The sequence below is a fragment of the Rosa chinensis genome, chromosome 4 (assembly GCF_002994745.2).
Source record: "Rosa chinensis cultivar Old Blush chromosome 4, RchiOBHm-V2, whole genome shotgun sequence".
In the NCBI taxonomy this organism is placed as follows: Eukaryota; Viridiplantae; Streptophyta; class Magnoliopsida; order Rosales; family Rosaceae; genus Rosa; species Rosa chinensis.
In genome coordinates this window covers 14,342,056-14,366,991 of record NC_037091.1, presented here as the reverse complement: position 1 = coordinate 14,366,991, position 24,936 = coordinate 14,342,056, and the positions used below count along the sequence as shown (strand labels likewise).

Below are 24,936 nucleotides of genomic sequence, written 5' to 3'. Positions count from 1 at the left end.
CTTCATTTCAATTTCTACCAAAATAAATGTCATTTACAAATTTCTTTGCAGTATTCAATTTTCATTTCCAAAACAAGGTTTTTTTCTATTTTATTTTTTTATTTGTTTTAAACTTTCTTAATTTATTACACATTTCAAATCCTAAATAGATACAACCAAATTATAGAAATTGCAATTAATGGAATTTTAGATTGATGGAGTTAAAGATTCCATCATTTATAAATTCCTACGGATTTCATAATTTTATCATCCAAACACACCCTAATGTACTGATATATCAAATTATCAAGTAGATTTGGTTGGATACAGAAATAGACTTGGTTCCATACAAAGATAGGTTAGTTCGATATAGAAATAGAATAGTCTGATATTAGTCTACTAATAATTGGAGCCGGTCAACATCTGAATTGAATTAGTCTACTTGATGTATCGGAACATTGATGTTTCGTAGAATTTCCACTAAATAGAATCACTCTATTGCAAAAGTTATACACACATAAGAAAGTTATTCTCATCCCTTGTAGGAAAAAAGAAAAAGAAATTTCAATCTTTTAACTAGAAAAGGTCCACCCAAAAAAATTAGCTGAAAAGAACACTAAGACCAAATACCTGGGAGATGAGACCAAACTCAAAACTCGAATCATTCAATAAAATCTGAATGTTTTTTGATAACATCAATAGCATCTGAATGCTAATGTTGGTTTCTAACAAAATTTTTTCCTCTTGAATAAATTGGTTGTGGTTCGTAAGCCTGTACATTTATCTATTTCATGTGCAACTGCTGCTCCTTTGAAGCAGAAAAATTTGACATTTAGTTACACTTTCTCCATTGGAAGCATTACTTGTTGCAGACAATTATGGAAGAAAGTTGGGAATCAGAAGCTCCAGTGATGACAGCGCCCTTGCTTCTAACATGTAGCAGATAATCCAAAGCTTTTTTTGTGATAATCTCCCCAGGAATCAATACTGGAATCCCAGGTGGATATGGACATATAAGCTCCCCACAAACTTTACCCAAGCTCTTTTCGATACTCACTCTCCTTTTACCACTAAAAAATGCATCTCTAGGAATCAAGCTAGTTTTAATATCTGCAAACAGTGCAAGCTTATCGCCGTCCACCTTCCTTTTATCAGCACAAGTCGATGCAGAAGTGGCTGCTAGATGCTTTATGCCTGATACAAGCTTCTGAACATGCTCTCTGCAAGTTCCAAGGGTAATTACAAAAGTAATGCATTGGGTCTCAACAAGTTCACAAATGATATCATGATCCTCATACAGAATTTCATCAGCTTCATAACCAGACAAGCCAAGCTGTCGAAATCCTATAGTAAGCCGCAAAGGATCAATTGCAGGGAACTTAGGGAAGCTTGAAACATCAAGCACTGAAATACCTCTAGTCTTTCTCAACATATTCCTAGCTTCAATAGCCAGTTGCAATGCTCTTTCAAAAATAGTTTCAGGATCTTCACTAATTTGAGCTCTAGCAGCATCTAATGATGCCAAAAGAAGATAACTAGGACTAGTGCTTTGAAGTGTTTGAAGGCATCTAGAAATCTTTTCTCTATCTACAAGTTTACCTGACAAGTGCAACATCGATGATTGTGTGAGAGAGCAAAGAACCTTGTGAGTGGATTGGACAGCTATATCAGCACCTTGCTGCATGGCTGAATTCGGCATATGGGGATGAAATCCCAAATGTGCCCCATGGGCCTCATCAACAATTACAGGAATCCCATGAGAATGGCACAATTGGGTTATCTCGCTCAAGTTGCTGCATATACCATGATATGTTGGGGAAGTGATGAAAACAGCGGCTGCCTTTTGCCCTTCTTTCTTCACTTCCTTGATAGCCGTCTCCACCTATTACAGCCAATTTTAAGTCATTAAAACATATAACAGCAAACAGGAAATAAAGCTGGAAATAGAACATCCTAAAAAATTTATTGTGCTTTACCAACTATCATGATTCAATTGAACAATAAATTATCTAATCTTCTTAAGTGATAAACTGGTTTGAGAGGTAACAAAGTAGTCATTTGAAAGTAACAATCGTAACTGTCATTATAGCAGACGTGCCTGTGATGGAGTGACCCCGACAGCAATGTCCCAGTCAAAATTATAATCAGGGATAATGTACTTGGGTACTGCACCAGACAATATTAAAGCAGATACAGCTGATATATGGGAATTCCGAGGGAGAACTAAAATATCTCCAGGGGAACAAGTAGCCATAATGGCTGCTTGAATTCCACATGTCGTACCTCCTACAAGGAACCATGTCTCCAATGAGCCAAAGAGTTTGGCTGCCTGTTGTTGTGCATCTAAAATTGGCCCTTCCGGAGAAAAGAGGCTGTCAAGTTCAGGAAGCTCAGGTAAGTCATGAAGAAAAGGGTTTAGACCAATAAGTTCAGTTATAGAATCTGGTGCAGCTCGACCTCTGTTGTGCCCAGGAAAGTGAAAGGTAGCAGCATTTTGTTCAGCTGAAGCCTTCAAGGCAGTAACAAGTGGAGTGGCGTTCTGTTGCTGAGAAGTCGTCGGAGAGCTAGAAAGTAAGATCTTATCCTTGGTGGCAGACCTGGCCGTCACTTCCTTCTTTCTAGGCTCTAAATTGCTACTTTCCTGCAAGGAAATTTGGAGTTAACAGATGCAAAATTGTAGATATCTTAATTCCTAAAAGGAAAAACCAATGCAGCAACTTCAAAATGACTAATGCATACACTCTTTGATTTAAATTTATACAACAATCGAATCTGACATGTTTTTCAAAGATGAGGATACTCTCTTCCCCAGTTGAGAGGGGCAAACACTGATAATGCCAGATGGTCCAACGTAATGCAGCAGTGGAACCCAATAGTTATATATGAGAAACCAAGTCGGAAGGAACATTAGGACCTATGCTTCCTGAAGTCTGATGGCACACTCCAGTGTCATGGGAGCAAACTCTCGGAATTCAATATTGAAGTTACAGTGATGGCATGCACAAGATTTTGTCTCCTACATTACTACTCATAACTCTGATTCATCCGCTCCAATTTCATTCTCATTTGTGAAAAATAAACAAGCGACCAGTATGTATTGAGGATAAATATACCAAACTGAAGTATGGTATAGAAAGAATAAAATATGCGTCCAGCTCCCAAAGCCTAAAACCAAAATGGGCAGCTAACATATTCACAAGAAGCACACAAGAATACAGCTTTCTATAAGTCCAATGGCTTAAACCTTTCATCAATCATAAGTCCTATCATAGCTAATCCAACTAATGCAATCATTTCCATTTAGGATATAAAATCTCCAACTTCAAAACTAGGTGTATCTTGCTTTCTCCAATTTCTCTGCCATGGATATGCTCTTTTGATAAATAATTCCCCAATTTCAAGATATTTATAGAAAAGTCCAGTCTCATTGCTAAAAATATGAAATCAACACTTTCAATTCATCCTTAAAAAAAAAGGACGATTCTCATACACAACTACAAAGATGGAAAACCAGAAACCCAGGACAGCAAAAATAATGACAGCAGAATGTACAGAAAGTTCAAAATTTCAAACTGGATTCTTTTCATTTCAGATTAATTCACCTACGAAACCAGAAAGTAAGTTAACAATGTAGAAATGGGAAACATGGGCATTGAAACCTATACAAACCTGAGAGAGAGAAGCGCTTGGTCTTCCACAAGTCCAGTTATTTCTAAAACCCAAATGAAAACTCTGCAAAAATAACGCAGTGGATAAGTAACACAGACCCAACAGTGGAGGGAGAGAAAGAAAGAGAGAGTCAGAAGAAACTTACGAGGTCTGAGGAAGCTGAGAACACAGAAACACTGAACATGTTCTGTTCTGTTATGCAGTTTTCAATTCCGTAGCGGCTGAGAGAGTGGATGTAATCGTAACTTCGATCGTTTTAATTTGGTTTTTCTTGGTCTGCTAGCTAACATGGACTATTTTCACTTTCTAACAAGGATTGAAATTTATCTGAAACAGCTGAAATTTTCGTAATTCTAAAATACTTATATGAAATTTATATGCTATGTCATTTTTGTGAGGAGTTTTCTGAAATTTTCTGAAATTTTTCATTAAATTGTACGATATTTTTAATTTCCTAAATATCTACACATATATAGCATATATATAAAATTCGCACCAAAATTATCTCGAAATTTTGTTTGTCATCGACAATAAATAGTGACTACAATAAGTAGTCACCGACAATAGTTATGACTATACTAATCGTGAGGTGAATTATGAAAATGATAGAGGGAGTGGCAAATCATGACACTACAACCAATATGCTAATGATAATCATAATACTTATGTTGGTTCTGATCGTGGATACAATTTTGGAGCTAGGAATACATAAGGAAGAACCGATGGGCATATGTACGTCTCAAAATATTTTGAGTCACTTTCTTTGAGTCTTAGCTAAATAGACATAGGAACTCAATATAGTCATAACATTAGCCCTGAGGTGGGCAAGAAAAAATCCGAAACCCAAAAAATCGAATAGGTCTGATTTACTCAGAAAAGAGGGGAAGTGGCACCATAGAAATTTACTTGTAAGGCATTTGTCATATATGTATTTAGTTTGTTTTAGGGAAAATTAAGATGAAGAATGCAAGAATGTTGTGTAGGTGTAAAATATTGGAATGCGTTTCTAATTAAGAAATGGTTCAAAGGAGAAGCAGCTCGATCTAGTTAAGAAATTCTCTCAAGGACAAATCTATTCAAAGATAATCTGGCTAAGGAAGAATTGGATAGATCGAGGTGAAATTCTCCCGAGACGGATCTAGACAAGGTCGAATCGGGTTTAGTTAAAAAATGGGTCGAGAAGGAGGCAGCCCAACCTATTTGAGAAACTTGTCGAGGCGAAAACTCTTTGAGGTGGATTTAGATAAGACGGAATCGGTCGGCTTGACTTAATCCGTAGCAAGCGGGAAACCCTCCCCCACATCATCTTAAGATTGGCCTTAAGGACCTACTAACGCCTGAATTGTAAAAGTTGCACACGCGCACTAGCCAATATATCCGCACAAGCTCACATATAAATACTTAGAAAGCTGAACAATCTGGGCAAGCAATCAAGCCCAACTCTACTTATTACAACTTAAAATCTCATTGAGTTAGGCATCAGAGAATCTTTTGCGCGTATCCCCCTCTTCTAACTATACTTGCCAATATCAATCCAAATTGAAAAGGCATAACTAGTAATAACCTCTTGACTAAGAAGCCTTCACTCTTACTCCAGGCCAGTCAGCAGAGTATGTGAGGAGATCTTCTACCAAACTTTTTCCACACCATAGTTACAGGCATAAAGAGAACATAAAAGGCGGCAGTTCCTTCATATACATATGTCGTCGTCCATTGATGAGGCCAATAAGTGCAAAGTGGTCATAAGGGCTTGTGATGGCTAAGAAAAATCCCGAAAATTTTAGGTAGAAAAGAGGGGAAGTGGCACCATAGGTATTTACTTGTAAGCCATTTGTCATGTACGTTTTTAGTTTGTTTAGAGAAAATTAAGATGAATAATACATGAATGATGTGTAGATGTAAAATATTGAAATGAGTTTCTAATTAAGAAATGGGTCGAAGGAGAAGCAGCTCGATCTAGTTAAGAAATTCTCTCGAGGACAAATTTATTTAGAGTTAATCTTTCTAAGGAAGAATTGGATAGGTTAAGGTGAAATCCCCTCGAGGAGGGTCTGACAAAGTTGAATCAGGTTTAGTCAAAAAATGGGTCCAGAGGGAGGCGGAATCTATTTGAGAAACTTGACTCTCTGAGGTGGATTTGGATAAGACAGAATCGGTCGGCTTGACTGAATCTATAGCAACACCCACTAACGCCTGAATTGTGGAAGTTGCGCACACGCACTAACTAATATATTTGCTCAAACTCACATATAAGTACTTGGTAAGGTGAACAATCTGGGTAAGCAATCAAGCCCAACTCCACTTATTACAACTTAAAATTTCATTGAGTTAGGCATCAGAGAATCTTTTGCACGTATCCCTCTCTTGTAAGTTGTAACTGGACTTGCCAACATCAATCCAAATTCAATAGGCATAATCAGGAGCGGATCCAGGATTCAAATGTTATCTAGGCTAATTATAGAAGTGCACAATTTTTTTTTTTTGAGGTTTGGAACCCAGTGGGAGGCTAATTATAGAAGTGCACAATCAGTCATTCTGCATTCAGTCAGTAATTCTAAGTTTCTAACTAAAAATAGTTGAAATGCAATTATACAAATATACAAATAAGCAGTGAAAAACACAAACCAGCACCCAAAAAAAAAAAATTCACAAAAAAATGTCAAGTGATACAAACCCAGATACATACATACACAGATATAGGCATAGCAGACTTGAATTACTGCCGGAGCTGAATCCGAAGTGCGATCAAGCAAATGAAGCGACAGAATTCGGAGGTCAGAGAAGTGAAGCTGAATCGAGGTTGAAATTGGGGGTTCACGGAGTTGATTTGGTCGAGGAGGAAGCACGGTGTCCGCAGCAAACACAATCGGCGACGGCGGACGGCAAGGCTCTTGATCTGGGCCGACTGACTGCGAGAGGAGATCTCAGATCTGGGAATCTGGGAAAACAAAGCACGAGAAGAACAGACACAGAGAATCAGAGATGTTAAGATGATCAAAAATTCGAAACAGGGGAGATCGATACGATAGAGGCATAGAGCTTCATACCTCGTTTACGGGAAGCCGGGAAGGAGAAAGGTGTGAGTTGCTGAGTGCAGACGGCAGACCTGCTGTGACTTAGTGACTGTGAGTCTGCGACTGCGAGCGGTGAGGTCGTGAGGAGCAGCTGTTATCCAAATTTTTTTTTTTTTTTTCTTTGGGTTGGGTATGGGAGATATATATATATACCTAAGGGTTTTTAGCCCAAAATCTTGTCTAGGCTCAAGCCCATACAGCCTTCTATGTCGGTCCACCCCTGGGCATAATATAGATAAAGAGAACATAAAAGGCTGCAGTTCCTTCATATTTATATGTCGTCGTCCGTCGATGAGCCAATAAGTGCAAAGTGGCCATAATGGCTTGGGGTGGGCAAGAAAAAAAACCCAAAAAAAAATAAAAATGAATAGGACTGATTTAGGGAAAATAGAGGAAGTGGCACCATAGAAATTTACTTGTAAGGCATTTGCCATGTATGTATTTAGTTTGTTTTAGAGAAAATTAAGATGAAGAATGCATGAATGTTGTGTAGGTGTAAAATATTGGAATGAGTTTCTAATTAAGAAATAGGTCGAAGGAGAAGCAGCTCGATCTAGTTAAGAAATTCTCTCAAAGACAACCCGATGTGGACCATCCCTTTCTGGGGAAGATGGATCTGCAACCCGAGTCACTTTTGTCCTCCTTCTACACCATCACCAACCCACAACGGCAAACAAACACCGGAATGGAAGCAAAAACTCATGCACTCCAAAACAACTAAAATCCCCTCCCGGACAGAGACATAACAACGGATTTTCCAACTACGCTCTACCGGGAGAGACAAATTCTCGAGCTCTGTTTTTTTTTTTATCTTTGGCTCATGAGGCGCGTTCAGTTAGTTAACTTAACAACAGATGTTAATTTCAGTTGGATTAAATTATGTTTAGTCCCTGTACTATGACCTTTTTTTCGTTTCAGTCCCTGACATTCTCAATTAATCTGAAAAGTCCCTAACGTCAAAATTTCCGTCTAATTGGTCCCTCCCACATCAAATTAGGAGTTGGCCTTAGGTGAAATGTCCAATATACCCCTCTGTTATTTCTTTTTCTCCTTTTTTTTCCTTTTTCCTTTTTAATTTCTTTTTTTCCTTTTTTTCTTTTTCTTCTTTTTTTCTTGTTCCTTTTTAATTTTTTTTTCCTTTTTTTCTTTTTAATTTCTTTTTTTCTTTTTCTTCTTTTTTTCTTGTTCCTTTTTAATTTCTTATTTTCCTTTTTTTTTCTTTTTGTTTTGCCTACTTTCTCCTTCCTCAACCCACCAATCTCATTCCGATCAAACTCCACAACCCATCTGTTTCTCTCCCCAAATTGAAACCAAACCCAGCAAAGACCTACCTTTGGCGGTGCAGAGATGGACATCGAGCAAAAGCAAGAGGCTAGGAGCTGATCAATCACTTCTTCACCTTCTCTGAAGCCATCTCCCTCTGTTGGGATCCACCCTCGCCTCCATCGTCACCGACGCCATCTCCCAAACACAAGCAGATCCCAATTAGCTAGGAAATTCGCCGCTAAACCACTCCCCTCTTGTTTTCACAGCCTACTTTTCTCTCTCCCACTCAAATCTCACTTTCTCTCTCCACATCAAGCCTCAATTTGGAAATTTTTCACTGAAATCTACCATTTTTTCAGACCCTGAGGTTTTTTGGTCTTGCTCAAAATGGTGATTTGGATTTTGGGTCTGGTTGAAATTATGGTTTTTGATGGCCAAGTTGACCAAAACCAAAAGTGAAGAAGAAGAATAGTGATGGAAAAGAAAAGCCGGCGTGGAGAACAATAATTGGGGTTTCGGGTCGATCTGGATTGGTTCGCCGACGTGGCGCTACTGATGCAGCAGGATACAATGGTCATTAAAAATGAAAAAAAGAAAAAAGAAAAAAGGAAAAAAAAATTAAAAAGGAAAAATGAAAAATAAAAAAAGGAAAAGGAAAAAAGAAATTAAAAAGGAAAAAGAAAAAAGAAAAAAAAAGGGCCGCGGGCGTGGAGAACAAGAATTGGGGTTTCGGGTCGATCTTGATTGGTTCGCCGAAGTGGCGCTACTGATGCAGCAGGATACGATGGTCATTAAAAAGGAAAAAGAAAAAAGAAAAAAGAAAAAAAAAGAAATGAAAAAGGAAAAATGAAAAATAAAAAAACAAAAAAGAAATTAAAAAAGAAAAAGAAAAAGAAAAAGAAAAAAGAAAAAAGAAAAAAGAAAAAAAGGAAAAAAAGAAATTAAAAAGGAAAAAGAAAAAAAAATGAGAAAAAGAAATAACAGATGAGTATATTGGACATTTCACTTAAGGCCAACTCCTAATTTGACGCGGGAGGGACCAATCAGACGGAAATTTTGACGTTAGGGACTTTTCAGATTAATTAAGAATGTCAGGGACTGAAACGAAAAAATGGTCATAGTATAGAGACTAAACATAATTTAATCAATTTCAGTTTTATGTCTGGTTCCACGTTCACGTTTACTGAACTTTTGGATGCTTTAATTGAATATTGAGATCCCCAATAGATGGATTAGATGCCGGATTCACATTACCAACTTGCCAACAAGTGAATACATGATACGAATTCCACGTTTACTAAACAAAAAGATGTTTTAATTGAGCATTGAGATCCCCGATAGCGTGAATTTACAAACTTACCAACGATAATACAGGCATCAAGTATCAAAGTCCCCGCAAATTAAGTTGGCAAGCATGTGATGTGATCCAGAATCCTCCCTTTTAATAAACAAGGACTCTGCTCTATCTTCACGTTCATCTGAGATGGGCCCTGTTAGCCTCCCTATTTTGTCACTCTATCCCTACTCTGTCCCACCACCTGTATTCTACATAACATTAGTCTTAACTCTGTTAAACTCATTTTTTTTTTCCTTTGATGAAAAACTCAAAAACATTCATTACTTGCCGTCGTACAAACAAGTTTTGAACTCAAAAGAATTCCGGCCGATGCAGCCAGTGGCGTAGCCAAAAATCTCTCTTAGAAGGGTCAAACTTTTTTTTTTTTTTGAAAGGAGGAGGGTCAAACTTTATTAACTAACAAATTATATTCATTTCTAGTCGTCCTCTAAAAATAACACAATCTTTTGTCCAAATAAATATATATTTTAGTATAATTAAGAAAATTTAGGTGTAATATTTCTTGTACTATGCTGAAATTGAAAGATCCTTAAATCATGTTGAATAAATTTTGGGATTTAAGATGAATGATAAATATAGAAAAACTTATGTGTTACTTCAATTTAGCATATTATTAAAGAATCGTAAATATGCGCATATAGGCATATATCGATCAATAGGGTAGGAAAACCTTGAAAAGATTCGTATTAATTAGATATATGTAGTGTATTAATAGTGTAAAATATTATTTCATTCCATTAAAGTTCAAGGATAATTAAAACTAATTAAGATAAATTTGTATTGAATTTTAAAAATTGACACTAATTAAAGATTTTTCAAAAATTGAGAAGGGTCAATTTTACTTCATTCCATTAAGATTCATAGATCATTAACACTAATTAAAGATTTTCTAAAAATTGAGAAGGGTCAATTGACCATTCTCGCCCTAAGCTAGCTACGCCCTTGGATGCAGCCCAGTCGATAACCCGCTACTCTTTATCTCAATTATCCTAATGTTATACATGCCAATTTGGTTCTCAATTACAGAGAGAACATGTTATTTATGAATATATATCGAAGTCATCAAGTGCTTCACAGAAAGATAGAACTGATGGGTTTTCTGCGTTGCTTTATATAGCTATTGCTTGTTACGATCTGGGGTTTTTGCAATCAATTTAATTTGGGTTCACGAGCAATTAATCTGGATCTATAATCAAGTATGGGGAAGCAAAACAAGAAATATCTTGGTTTAAAAAAAAAAAAAAACAGTGAAAAGAACAAAATAAAGAAGAAATATCTATAATCAAATATCAAGTTTTTGGTTTTAACAAAAGAAGAAAGATCTGGGTTTCAACTGTTGAAGAATGGGGGGGGGAATTAAAGAAACAGCGAAAAGAAATCCTTCAAGGCTCCAGCAAGATTAATCTGGAGATAAAAGAGGTCGAAAATGTCAGCCTTCATTCGGTGGAGAAGAAAGGCGGCGGCCAAATTTCTTAGAAAAAATATTGTGACTTAACGGAGTCAAATTTTAATAAGTGGGACAGAGCTCCCCCCATTGCTCTATTTCTTTGGTACAAATGATACCTTACGTATTACTGGTTCAGCTACCAAGTCAAGGTTCTATGCTAATTAATCTCCTCAATTATCTGCATATAATTCACTTTTTAAATTCAATTATTAAGTTCATCATTGAGTTAAGTCAACTACTGCAGACATAATTTTTTGCCAACACCATATAATACACAGCCATTAAGCATCAAATCTCCGCAAATTAAGGTGCAAGCTACTAAGCAAAGCATGTGACGTGAATTTTCTCTTTTTATAATCATAGACTTGACAGCTTGGCTTGGATCCATCTCTTCCAACTATTCAAACGTTGACTCATCTACCTTCACATAACGTTTTCTCGTACTTGTTCTCATTTATCTTCAGGTCCTATATAACAGCTCGGTGATTAAGCTTTCCTTGCTCTCTTTCTTTGATATCTTAAGGCGAAAGATCGAGTTTTGCCCATTGTTTTCATTTGTCTTCTGATTTCATTTACCTTCAGGCCCTATAAAACAGCTCGCTGATTAAATTTCCTTTGCTCTCTTTTGATATCTAAAACCGAAAGATCGAGTTTTATCCATTTTTTTCATTTGTCTTCGGATTTGTGCCCCGGCCTACACACTTGTGGCGAGCGACCTTTTTTCAATTTTACTCTGATTATTGCTCCACGTACTTCTCATAATATTCAAAAAAAGCCATAAAAAAAGGTATTGCCTTTACATCATTTCTGCTAGCTCATGCATGGTTTTGTTATTTTTTTAATGTTTTACAGAAGAATTTTCATTCTTTCGTTTTACCTTTATTCTTATGTTTTTTCGCAGATACAGATTTTGTTTCTACTCTATCTTGTTTTAAGCAGAGAATTTGAAGGAGGAACATACCTTCATTCATAAGTCATTACCAAACAGCTAAGGTATGTCCTTTAATGTCCTTTAATTTTCTTCTTCAATCTTATTTGCTCTATATTTCTTTTCAATTTTTGGAGCAATTTATACTATAGGCAGTAGCGGATCAAGGATTCAAACCTTAGGTGGGATTGGATTCAAACCTTACTGGAATACACCAATTCAAAAACGGATTTAACAATCAAACTATAATTAAACAAAAGAACATTTAGCATTTCACGCCGCTAGACCAGCAATGTTGTTAAATAAATTATTCAAACTATAATTGAGCAAACGTTTTACACAATTGCATCACCGAAGTTCCCAATACTATAACATCTACATACTAAAACACCAACTAGTCTTTATCGGATGCCATCAATAGCATTTTTCAAATTGAAATTTTTAGCTAAAAATAAATAAAATATTTAATTTGATGAAATATTATATTTTTTTATACCGAAACTTGTACTCGTCTTTATCATCATTCTTTTGTTTTCCAAGAAGATTAGATTAGATCAGTTAAAAAAATAAGTTTCGAACTTCTTCCTTTTATTTATTTTTTTATTTAGCTTCTATTGTGAGAGTTTCTCCATGGATCCTCCTCTCCGGAATTTTGAAGTCAAAGCTCTTTCTCCCATCACTGCTCCTGGATCGCGGGTCGTTTAGGTACAAAACCGCAGTACGTCAGTTATTTAGGTACGAGATACGCTAAGTATACTCAATCAATTTACTTTGATCAGTATATTCTAAAGATCAAATTTGTTGATTAATTTTTAATAAAGCTAAAAACAGAAAAATGAACTTAATCGACGAAGTGGTGTTAGCTCAGTGATTAGAGCACCCACTACCTATGATTATGATCTTAGGTTCGAGTCACCATGGGGTAGGAGTGAAATCATTTGATCATCTTTTACAAAAAAAGAAAAGAAAAATGAACTTAATCATTTAATGGCTGGTCAAACTTATCAAATTAGGTTTAATTGAGCCAAAGAAAAAAAACAAATTCAAATAAAATAGCTTTTTCTCTTGGCCTTATCCAAGGAAGAAAGAAAGTAAATACGAGCAATAAATTTTTGTCTTTAATATGATAGGAAGTCTGCAATCTAGATACAAGATGTCAAGAACAGCCCACTGAGAAAAGAGATATGAATATGACTAGGATCATCAGAACTCAGAAGCAGTCAGTTTTTTTCTCTTTAGAAGACAAGTTTTAGATGTTTAAGAACATAGAACTATTGGATCGCTCGATATTGTGATTAGGTTTGCGAACGCACCGCGTTCTGGGTCGTACGATCCAGATCGCGGGTCACCGCTAAACCGAAAGATCCAGGTAACGCTACCCGTTTCTCTCTTCCTCAGGCTTCTCAGTTTCTAACTCCATTCAATCAAACCAAGCTCAGACATCTTCTAATCTAATAAATCAAACTATAATCAATTAATCAAAGTATCAAACCAATTAACCAAGCTCAGAGCCTCTGACATATTCTAATCCAAAGAACAACACAGCGCCACACAAAAAAAAAAAAAAAAAATCACTTTTGGTTTCTGATAAAAGTAGAGGAAAAATCGCCCGCAAGAAAAAATCACAACTATATGAAGAATTAAGGAAGAAAAAGGAATAGCCTTATATTGAACCATCCAAATCTTAATGGCAACTCCAATGCAGTTTCTTATCAATTAATCAAAGTATCAAACCAACTAAGTAACAAAAGAAAAAGCGCAGCAGAACTGCAGAACCCAAGTAACAAAGAAAATCCCAAAGAAAAACAGAAGTTTACTTCTTAAGCGCGAACCACAACTGTATGAAGGCAAAGGAGGTGTGATTGAAGAAACGGTTATGATTGTCTCTGCCCAAGGCTTGGCATATGATTCAGCATAAATTCTTAACCCTAAAATTTGCCCCAAATTGAATTGAACACGTACTTACAATTTCATAAATTAAAAGTGTTCACCGATTGTATTTGAGTCTGGAATTGAAGCTTTTTTGGAAGACGAAGAGGTGGACGGACTAAAGTCTGAGTCTCTGAGAGAACGTGAGACGGATAGCCGAAGAGTTCGATTGAGAGTTTGAGAGTATCAAGTTAGGGACTTCGGGTGGGCTTGACAATGGCAATACACAATTACAAAGGAAAAAAAAAAAGTGAGTTACAAAAAAATCTTCGCCTCGAACTAGATCTCCGATGAGGTCGAGGAGCTTTTGATCAATCTCGGAGATCCAAAAAAATCTCCTCCGATGAGGCTCTTCCAGTTTCTCGATTACTCTCGTCACGAGGAGCTTCACAAAGTAGAAAACCACATAACTTCTCTTTCTGGGTTCCCGAGGAAATGGATCTTATGGGCCGGTGCAGCATAAGCGTCCTTAATCCGTCGAGCTTGCTAGGAGAGAGGGGCCCAAGCCGCCGTGGAGGACGCTGGAGCCGGCAATTAGGAAGAGGAGCCGGCAATTGGGCAGAGGAACCGGACGAAGGTCGTTTCAGGGACTGGAATCGGGTCAGTAGAGCGGTGCAGTTCCTGCTGGATTGAGGCGTGAAACAGGTCACCAACCCAACCTATTTCACCCATGGGTTTGGGTTGTTTGCCATATAACTAGTTTTTTTAATATTTTCGACCATTAGCTGAAGTGGTAATTTTTGTTCTAAATGTAGCAATTACACCACGTATAACTAGTTAGTACTATTTTGTGAACAAATTTATAAATGTGATCACAAATGTGTTATTAATTATACTGGTAAACCTCTTTATTTAAACTAAACACGCATATGTTATCTGTCTTATGAGAGTACTATCTTATGTAATTTCCATCATCGATGGAGACATGGAGTAATTACTTTCTGACGACACATTTTACCACAAACTGACACAATAATTGATATAAAACTGGTAATATTTGTTCTATTTGTAGTAAGTACTTCACTCATAATTCATATACAATTTCATGAACAATTTTGAATGTGACAATGATTGTGTTGTGGGAGTGGTAAACCTCAATATTTTTTGTCATCAATATGATGATTACTTATTTAACTACCATTTTACCGTAAGTCGTGACAATTATTGATGTACCAAATGATAATGATTGTGCTATTTGTGGTACTTACTTCACATACGACCTCATTTACAAGATTATAAATCATTTTATAAATGTTGTCTCATTTGTATATGTAGTAAATATGGTAAAGGTAGTATTAGACCAAAAGATATGGAAGTCTTCAGTAGTATAATGAGTGCATACCTTCGATTCTGTTCTGGGAGTGGTAAACCTCGATACTTTTATCATCAATATGATCATTACTTATCTGATCACCATTTTACTATAAACTACAACAATTGATGTACCAAATGATAATTTTTGTCGTATTTGTGTACTTACTTCACATACTACCTCATTTATAACATTATTAATCATTTTACAAATGTGACAACATTTGTGTAGTAAATATCGTAAAAGGTAATATTAGACCAAAAGATATAGAAGTCCTCAGTAATATAATGAGTGCCTACCTTATAAATATAATAAATTGCACCTAAGTATAAACCTTCATATTTTAGACCAAATAGAGTATGCGTTCTCGTTGATGTAATCAGTTCTCAATTGTATAATTGAGGTTAATATATATTTAAAAAAAATGTCATTATGTCCGCTAGTGATCATAAGTTTATCCATCTACATAAAATTAAAGAGAATAAAATAAGTTGATAGAAACAGCAATCAAGATTTCATGGGTAACCGTTATGTGTTAGTGACCATCACTATTCCAACTGTCTTGAACAATACCACAAGGCAATCAAGATATATTTATGAAATTTTTTGTTTAATAGTGTTTTTTTTTTTTTTCGAGAATTTGTTTAATAGTATTAAAGTTCACTACAATTGAGGAATTTTAATAAAAGTATAATTTTGTACTTCAATTTTAATAAAAGTATAATTTTGTACTTCAATAGTGGACGTATAGTCCAGTCATATTTTCTTTATTAATTGTGATCTATTAAATATTTTGTTCTGTCCAATTTGTCCCATAAAATGAAGGCAAATGAAGTCAAAAATATTAACACATATATATACGTTTACATAGAATATAAAATATTAATAAAAAAATATATATGTAACATTTACCTAGTATTTACCAAAATGGTCATGATAAGAAAAATGAGACAAAATTGATAGGAGATGAGAGAAAGAAGAAGAAGGAGGAGGAGGTAATACGTAATGGTTGTATCTATTCATACATATAAAATTAGCATTGGACCTCCTTATTTATCAGACCCGATATGTGTGAACAATTAACTGAATAATTATGGAAAATTTTTTCAAAAGAAGGGGGGAGTTATTACATATAGTGAAAAGCTTTGTCATGGGTGGAATGCACACATTGGGTAAGTGAGAAATTATCTGCAGAGGAGTGAAAAATTATTTTCTTATCTTTTTTAATTTTAATTTTGTTATTTACCTTCTTATCCCTCAATTTATTTTATTTTTTAAAAAAAAAACCCCACCCCATTCCCACCCTTGATGGGGCTCGAACTCTTGACCTTCTTATCCCTCAATTATTATATATAATTTTAAATTAATATATGATGTAAGGATTTATATGTAATATGTAATTTCACACTTACTTTGGCTAATAAAACCTCATTTTTTAATAATGGTATAGATTATGTAAGGATATTTTCGTTATTAGACAAATTCAACAACTTGAATCTTGTTTGCTTAATTAATACTTCTACATGGATCAGAAAAATTAGGCCTATTGGTATAGTATCTTGGCACACATGAGAAAATGATATTATAAATATATTACCTTCTTATCGATTTTGAAAAGGGTTTATCATCATTATTAGTATCTGAATTTTACTTTATTCTATCATGGTATCTGAACTTTTCCCTTAGGCCATGTTTGTTTCCCAGAATCTGGGCATTGGGAAAGGAAACACTTTCCTTTCATGCGTCTGGGACAGTCAAGGAAGGGATACACTTTCCCAAAGGAAAGGAAAAAGTGGAGGAAATTGGTTCCTCCGCCCCCCTCAGGATTCACTTTCCCAAAAGAAAGGAAAATGATTCATTTCCTTTCCACCAACCAAACATGGCCTTAGTTCTTTCTACATTTATGTTGCGTAACCAAGGGATTCCACTGTTTTCAACTTTTCATTCGGCATTTCGGCCTGCCATCCAGTTTCTACTATCCTCTTTGTTGCAATTGTTTCCAAATTAATCTATGAATCTTACAAGAAAAGCTATGTCTTCGTTTATTTTATGGACCCAGTGTATTCTTAAGTCATGTATGTTAAGTTCTTTTACATAAATGTCATGTTTCATTTTATTTTCTCTGTTTGTTTTTCCTTTTCTCTTTTCTAATTTATACCTACTTAACCAAACAAGCAAAAATATTGCATTTCTAAAACCTTAGGGGCACGTTTACTTACTTGGAATGAGAGGAAATGATTACGGGGTAAAAACATTCCTGCGTTTACTAACACATAAAGGAATCGGAATGATTCCGGGTAAAAGAATTCATGCGTTTACTAACACATGAAGGAATCGGAATGGATGTAGGTCCCACCTCCTTATCAGGAATCGATTCCTGAATACTCAGGAATTTGATTACGAAGGGCGGAGATGGGTTTAGAAATCAATCCTCCGGAATCATTACTGATTCCTTTCTTCTCTCATTCCATTTATATATCTGATTCATGATTATTTTCCATTCCAAGTAAGTAAACATGCCATAAAATTCGAAATTTAACCTCTTCCCTGGAGACCACCAACAAAACTAGGATTAGATCTCAAATCCTCTGAACCTTTATGAATACAATTATGAATTTTGTTGTCACAGGGATCTGACTAGATTTCATTTATCTTCAACAGTCATGGCATTTCTTATTGAAATTGGTACTACAATTGTCGCAAAGCTAGCTGAGTACATGGTTGAACCAGTTATACGCCAAGCAGGTTATATAATCTGCTACAACAAGAACCTCAAAAAACTACAAAATCAAGTCAGTGACTTAGTTGGAGCCAGAATAAGCATGCAGCATGCTGTTGAAACAGAAGAAAGAAAAGGTAAAAAAATTGAAAAAGGGGTCCAGAACTGGCTGACTGAAGTGGATCAGCTGACTAAAGAAGCAGATGACTTCTTGAAAGATGAACACCATGCAGAGACCAAGTGTCTACAGGGCTTTTGTCCTAATCTGAAGCTTCGTCATCATCTAAGCAGGAAATCAACAAAAATGGCTCAAGAGGTGGCTGAGCTTTATGAGAAAAAGAAGAACTTTGACAATATTGCATATGCTGCTTCCCAAGAAGAGGTGTGTGTAGCAGCTCTCCAAGATTATGAGGCCTTTGATTCAAGGACTTCAGCTGCGAAGGATGTAATCAACGAATTGAGAAATTCTAATACCTACATGATTGGGGTGTACGGTATTGGGGGTGTGGGAAAAACAACACTTGTCAAAGAAGTTTATAAGCAATTAGCTACAGGAGGTGAGAAGCTGTTTGATGAGGTAGTTATGGTACTCGATCTGAAAAAGAATCCCAGCATCAATAGAATTCAAAAAGAAATTGCTGAGAAGTTAGGTCTCGAGATTCTCGAAACTGAGACCTTAGCTGGAAGAGCACGTCGAATAAATAACAGGATCAAAGACAAGAAGTCTCTTGTGATCCTAGATGATGTTTGGGAAAACATCGATTTGGGGGATGTGGGTCTTCCTCGAATGGAAACTCTTAAAATATTATTGACTTCTCGAAGCAAACTAGTATTATCTTCCGATATGGGTACACAAAAGGAGTTTCCTCTTGAAGTTTTAGATAAAGATGAAGCTTGGAGTTTATTTCAGAAGACGGCAGGTGATATTGTTAAGAATCCCAATATTGGAACTATAGCTACCCATGTAGCTGAAAAGTGTGGAGGTTTGCCACTTTTGATTGTCACTGTTGCAAGATCCCTGAGAAATAGTTCATTACAAGCATGGAAAGATACTTTCAGACGCCTAAAAAGGTTGGATGGAAAAGGATTGACAGAGAAAACATACTCTGCTATTGAGTGGAGTTACAATCAATTGGGTGATGAGGAGCTTAAATCATTGTTCTTACTGTGTGGACATATTATGTCGGGGTATTCGAACACTATTTATATCCTTGATCTGTTTAAATATAGCATGGGTCTGAGCTTGTTAAAGAACGTGAATACATTAGCAGAAGCACTGATTGCATTGTATTCTCTACTTGAAAAACTCAAAGATTCTTGTCTATTGCTAGATGGCTATGCTAATTCAAATTGCAGAATGCATGATCTTGTAGGCGATGTTGCTAATCGGATTATGGTCAGGGATAATCACATCATATCATCCACACTTGAAGATGAGTTGAAAGATTGGCCAGATAAGGACTCGCTTAAAAAATGCACGGCAATATCTTTTCCTTACACGGTTATCCCCCGTCTTCCTGAAGTTTTGGAATGTCCAGAACTGAAAATGTTTATTTTGTGGAGTAGGGATGTTACATTGGAAATTCCATGCAACATTTTTGAAAAGATGGAAAAACTCAAGGTACTTGATTTAACCAAATTGAGTTTTTTGCCTTCACTACCACCATCTCTAGAGTTCCTGAAGAGTCTTAAAACATTGTGTTTAGATCATTGCAAGTTAGGAGATCTATCTCTAGTCGGGCAACTTGGAAGCTTAGAATTTCTCAGTTTTAAAGGATCCAATTTTAAGCAGTTGCCCAAAGAAATAGGGCAATTAACTTGTCTACGATTGTTGGATTTGAGTGGCTGCTCTCAACTCGAACTTATTCCACCTAATGTTCTATCAAGCTTGACAAGATTAGAAGACTTGAGAATGGGAAATAGTTTTAATCAATGGGAGGCTGAAGGAGTCATCAGTACTGAAAGAAGTAATGCAAGCCTTGAAGAGCTAAAGCACTTGCATCAGCTAATTGCATTACAACTACATATCCCAGATGATGTTATTCTTCCAGTAGATTTGTTCACCACTAAGTTGGAGACATTCCAAATATGTATTGGTTCTGCGTGGAAATGGGCTGATGTCGATGAAACCCTCAATGCATTGAAACTCAAATTCACCACTAGCAATGAATTGGACCAAGGTTTAAAAATGCTACTTAAGAGAACTGAAGACTTGTATTTGGAGGACATGGAGGGTGTAAATCATAGTATTTTATATGAATTAGTTACTGAAGGTTTTCAGCAACTGAAACATCTTCATGTCCAAAACAATACTGATTTTGCATACATCATCAATGGCAAGGTACACTCCTTAAATTGTCTCATTTTCTTTTATCTTTTATCAGTATATTTTGAATAACTTGTTATTTTTATAATAGAAAATTTCTCCTACATTTATTACAGTCGTTCTTCTAAATTTTTATCAAATAACAATCCTTTTTATCCCAGGCCCATACCATTTTATAACTAACATTCTCCTGAGTAACCTATCCCACAATTCATGTAAAAAATTCATATAAAAATAAAATCGATTAGTCATTCTATGCCATTATGAAGTCCAAAATTACCAAATTGATTTTTGTACTTTTGTTTTGGGCATTTTATTACATTGACAGTTTCTAATGTTCTAACAATGAGTTTGCATTGTGATTTCATAAACATGATCGAATTGTGGAATGTGTACAGGTTGGTTTTCCGAACTTAACATGGTTGGAGGTGACTGGACTCAATGATTTAAGATTCTTGTTCTCATCTTCAACTGCTAGAAGTCTTCTACAACTCAAACGTCTTCAGATATCGGGATGTCAAATCATGGAAGCAATAGTATCAATAGAAGAATTTAATGAGATTGCAGAGAAACTGTTTTGCCAACTACAAGATTTGGAGCTAAAAGACCTTCCAAAGCTCACTAAATTCTGCTCAAGAAAGTATACTGAATTTTCAAATCCATCCTCTGGTAGACTGCAATTGGAGGACTGTATTAAAAGAAATACAATTGGTGATGAAATTGAAGAGATAAACTCAACTGGAAACCTTGACGTTGTAATCCAACACTTTCTGTTTGATAACAAGGTGAACTATTACCTATTCCAATTTCTTTTTTGCTAATACGTTGACATATTTTATTTCACATTTTATTTCTAATATTCTCGGTTAGTTACAAATTCTCTTCACAATTCCACAAGTAAGATGAAAATCATGTATATGCAGATAGAGTTTCCAAACTTGAAGAAGTTATCCATTGATGGCCTAGCAAAGTTGACAACAGTATGGAACAATCAACTTTCTCTAGAGAGTTCAAAAAATCTAGAGGGAATAAAAATTGTTTCATGTGACAGTTTGAAAAGTATATTTCCAGCCTCAGTGGCTAGAAGTCTTCTACAGTTGAGGAGTGTGGAAGTTCAGAATTGTGGGGTAGAGCAAATCGTCTCGAAAGAAGATGATGTACAGACAACACCTATGTTTGTTTTTTCAAAACTAACATATGTTCAATTTCAAGATTTACCCCGACTTAGGAGTTTCTATCCAGGATTGCATTCTTCGAAGTGGCCGTCACTCGTAACTTTGTTGGTGTACGATTGTACTAAAGTGCAAATATTTGCAGACGTCAGGCGTGAGTTGAACAATCTTTGCACTCCAAATAAACAATCTTTGTTTTTACTTGAGAAGGTAACAATACTTTTACATAATTCCTCTTCATACCTGCGTTAAAATCTATATATATATATAAGTACTTAATCAAGTTCTCCATTCAAAGCTACGTACGACCAAAAATCAATATTTGAGTTTTGTTGCCCTACGTAAAATATTTATTGATCATAACTGACCAGGAGTTGCGTGATTGATATTTCAGGATTCATTTCCCAATTTGGAAACGTTAGGCTTGGACGTAATGGAGAATTGGGATAGTCTGCCACTCTACCTGTTCAGGAAGCTCAAATATCTTTGTAGTTATGCATACACCAACTCATCTTTGAATTCTCTTGAGAAATTACTTGGTCTTGAAAAAGTCAATGTGAGTAGTAATGGAGAAATACATGCAGTTGGGGATGGGACCCTCCCACATTTAAGACAGTTGTACCTTTGCGGAATGCGGAAGCTGATGAATCTTGGGGAGGATAACTTCGGACCAGCATGCTCTTATTTTCCAAATCTGGAAACTCTGACGCTGGAAGACTGCGACAGCTTAAAGAATTTAAGATCATCCGCAATATCCTTCAAGAATATAACAACTTTGCAAGTAAGTCGTTGTAAGGGATTGAAATACTTGATATCTTTCTCCATGGCCAAAAGTTTGATGCAACTCACAAAACTGGAAGTCCAAGATTGTGAGGAAATGATAGAAATATTGGGGAGCAATGAAAATGATGATTCAGAAAATGAAGTTGAATTCAGGATGTTGAAACATTTGGACCTTTCTGCTCTACCAAGTCTGAGAGGCTTTTGCTCGACGACTCGCATTGTCAAATTCCCAGCCATGGAAAATTTATCGATGAGTAGTTGTACTCAACTGGAGACGTTCATCTTTGATTCTGTGGGTAAAAGTAATACAATTGGCAATGACATCAAAGACACCGACTCAAGCGAAAACTATGAGACTGAAGTAGTGCAACCTTTTCTTTTTGACAACAAGGTGAAATAACTAATTACAAAGTTGTTTAACATTCTTTAACTATTTGTTTGTATCATATCTTCAAAGTTTTTTTTTAACAATTCCATAAGATGACTAATATATATTTTTATACAGGTTGACTTTCCGAGGTTGAAGAGTTTGTCCCTCAAGGGTTTGACAAATTTGACCGCAATATGGCACAGTCAACTTTCTCCAAACTCTTTTAGCAGACTCAATGACCTTGAAGTACATGGATGTGGAAATCTAATAAGTATCTTTGTGCCCAGTACTATAGGAAGATTGAATGCTCTTGCCACCTTATTGATAAAGGAGTGCAAGTCTGTACAAGTAGTATTTCAGCTTGAGGGAACTGATGTTAAAGGAATACATGACATGTCAAGAGCAACTCAGCTGAGATCTTTTGACTGTGAAAATCTAGATTCAGTAGAAATTTATTCCTGTGAGAGTTTGAAAAACATTTTCCTGGTTTCGGTGGCTAGAAATCTTCCACAGTTAACAAGGCTGATAGTGAGGAGCTGTGGAGTGGAGGAAATCGTTGCAAGAGAGGAAGGACTACAAGCAACACCTAAATTTGTGTTTCCAAAAGTAACACAAGTGACTTTTGATGATTTGTCTCAACTATTGAATTTCTACCCAGATATACATGTGTCTAGCTGGCCATTGCTTAATGATTTGGGAGTGTATAAATGCGACAAAGTGGACATATTTGTTACAGAAATTTCAAGTTTCCAAGAAAAGGGTGACCCGAAAAGTTCCAGTACTCTTATTGATCGGCAGTCCCTCTTTTCAATTGAGAAGGTATGAGTATTTGATATACATATTTTTCTTTGTTAATCAATTTGAAGATGATATACCCTGATACGGTACCTCAAAAACTTTGCCTCAGCATCCAAAATATTCCAAAAGTATTGTGATAGGAATGTCACTAGAATGATAATCTCTACGGAGGTTCAAGGAAGGAAAGGAAAAAAGTTTATGCAATCAGGCAATAAATAAAAAAATAATGAAAAAAAGAAAAAAAAGGATGACTCAAAACTCAAAAAATGCAGATATCCAAAAGCTTAGACCCATACTGTTCCATTTTGGAGGTTTATCATGTTTGTTTTAGATTAAATAGCGGTGGAGAGGTACATACACAAATGAAAAGCTAGGTTAATATTTGATCTACTTTTTGTTAGCATTTTATGTAATGTATCAGTCCTAGGCACACATGCATTCTGTCTCACCTCTGAAAACAAGAATTACCAAATAAGTTCTACTGTATATGCGTTGTACTATATAATCAAATTATCTGATCTTGTCTATGCGTTGACTATGTTTTAGGATTCATTTCCCAACTTGGAAAGGTTGACCATGGAAGCAATGGTGTTTTGGAATGGTCCACTCACAGCAGTAGCGCAGTTGTTTAGCAAACTAAAGTTTCTTGATGTTACTTGTACAGAGTCCAAGTCTGTTGTTTTCCTTGACAAATTACTCGACCCAGAAGGAAACAGCAGTAGTAGTGCAGTTGGGATTGGGACCCAGCAGCAGCAGCAGCTCCCACATTTAAAAGAGTTGAGGCTTATTCGAATGGCGAAGCTGATGCATCTAGGCCAGGATGATGAGGAGGACAACTCACAATCATCCCCCCGCATCCCAAATTTTCCAAACCTGCAAATTCTATTAGTGAATGGTTGCCACAGCTTAAGGAATCTGAGATCATCCGCAATATCCTTCAACAATCTAACAAGCTTGCGAGTAAGTGTTTGCGATGGATTCAAATACTTGATAACTTACTCCATGGCCAAAAGTTTAATGCAACTCACAAAACTGGAAGTCGAGAATTGCCCAAGACTGGTGGAAATAGTGGGAAGCGATGGAGACGGCAATTCAAAAAATGAGATTACATTCAGGCGGCTGAAACATTTGAAACTATTGGGTCTACCAAGACTGCAAGGCTTTTGCTCGGGAAATTGCATTGCTAAATTCCCGTCCTTGGAAACTTCGACCATGAGCAACCGCCTCAAATTGAAGATTTTCCCAGCTCATGACCAAACGCTACAGCTAACCAACGAAGAGGAAGACACAGATCTTGATTTCTTGGGTAAACGCCTCAATTTACCATTCAAATTTAATGTTTTGTGTTTTCCCAGTACATGAAATGCTGATTTGCAACTATCTGTGTGATATTTCTAGAGGAGGAGCTGACTGCTGAGGATGAAATGAATTCGGCAAGTTCTGATTGATATCACTATAGGTAAAACTTCTTTCTTTGTGTTTCTAGAGGAGGGGCTATTAGAATTTTCTGCTTGCTTCTAACTTCAAATTTGTTATTACTTGTTCTGACAAATTCCTTACTCCACCTTCCAGATTCTATTGCTCCACCTGGCCGCAAGTGCTCGTCTTTTCTAGTCTGACATAAGTGGAAGATTGTTCACCAAAGTGTGCATTCATGTGCTATAAACTTATGGGTTGTGCTATGCCCACCAAGTGTTTGGTAAAATGTGATTGTTTCTGTGGTGATTTTGCTGCATTTCAATTCTTATGCTTGTATTGATATATGTGTGCAAGTCTTGCTTTCTTGCTGCTTAGCAACAAAGGACCG

At 36.1% G+C, this 24,936-nt stretch overlaps 2 protein-coding genes across 2 annotated transcripts; one reads left to right on the top strand and one right to left on the bottom strand.

Annotated features, from left to right (window-relative positions):
* Positions 1–728: 728 nt before the first annotated feature.
* LOC112196114 (arginine decarboxylase) lies at positions 729–3,970 on the bottom strand. The gene is made up of 4 exons (XM_024336424.2): positions 3,794–3,970; positions 3,649–3,711; positions 2,078–2,620; positions 729–1,861 (listed from the first exon to the last, which is right to left on the bottom strand). Exons 1-4 carry the CDS (start codon positions 3,830–3,832, stop codon positions 839–841), a joined length of 1,668 nt encoding a protein of 555 aa, XP_024192192.1. The 5' UTR covers positions 3,833–3,970; the 3' UTR covers positions 729–838.
* Positions 3,971–11,296: 7,326 nt separating this feature from the next.
* On the top strand, positions 11,297–24,932 carry LOC112197640. Its single transcript, XM_024338393.2, has 10 exons — positions 11,297–11,579; positions 11,694–11,785; positions 17,623–20,021; positions 20,405–20,791; positions 20,930–21,388; positions 21,573–22,352; positions 22,467–23,150; positions 23,676–24,435; positions 24,528–24,588; positions 24,702–24,932. The coding sequence occupies exons 3-9, from the start codon at positions 17,625–17,627 to the stop codon at positions 24,575–24,577; spliced, it is 5,517 nt and encodes a 1,838-aa protein (XP_024194161.1). The 5' UTR covers positions 11,297–11,579; positions 11,694–11,785; positions 17,623–17,624; the 3' UTR covers positions 24,578–24,588; positions 24,702–24,932.
* The last annotated feature ends 4 nt before the right edge of the window (positions 24,933–24,936 follow it).

Excerpts from the sequence above, each read along its gene's own strand:
- LOC112196114 (XM_024336424.2), bottom strand. The coding sequence starts at position 3,832 with ATGTTCAGTGTTTCTGTGTTCTCAGCTTCCTCAGACCTC. Across the intron at positions 3,712-3,793 it reads TCTCAGCTTCCTCAGACCTC|AGTTTTCATTTGGGTTTTAG; the intron begins GTAAGTTTCTTC and ends TTATTTTTGCAG. Across the intron at positions 1,862-2,077 it reads TCGGGGTCACTCCATCACAG|GTGGAGACGGCTATCAAGGA; the intron begins GCACGTCTGCTA and ends TGGCTGTAATAG.
- LOC112197640 (XM_024338393.2), top strand. The coding sequence starts at position 17,625 with ATGGCATTTCTTATTGAAATTGGTACTACAATTGTCGCAAAGCTAGCT. Across the intron at positions 20,792-20,929 it reads ACTTTCTGTTTGATAACAAG|ATAGAGTTTCCAAACTTGAA; the intron begins GTGAACTATTAC and ends ATGTATATGCAG. Across the intron at positions 21,389-21,572 it reads CTTTGTTTTTACTTGAGAAG|GATTCATTTCCCAATTTGGA; the intron begins GTAACAATACTT and ends TTGATATTTCAG.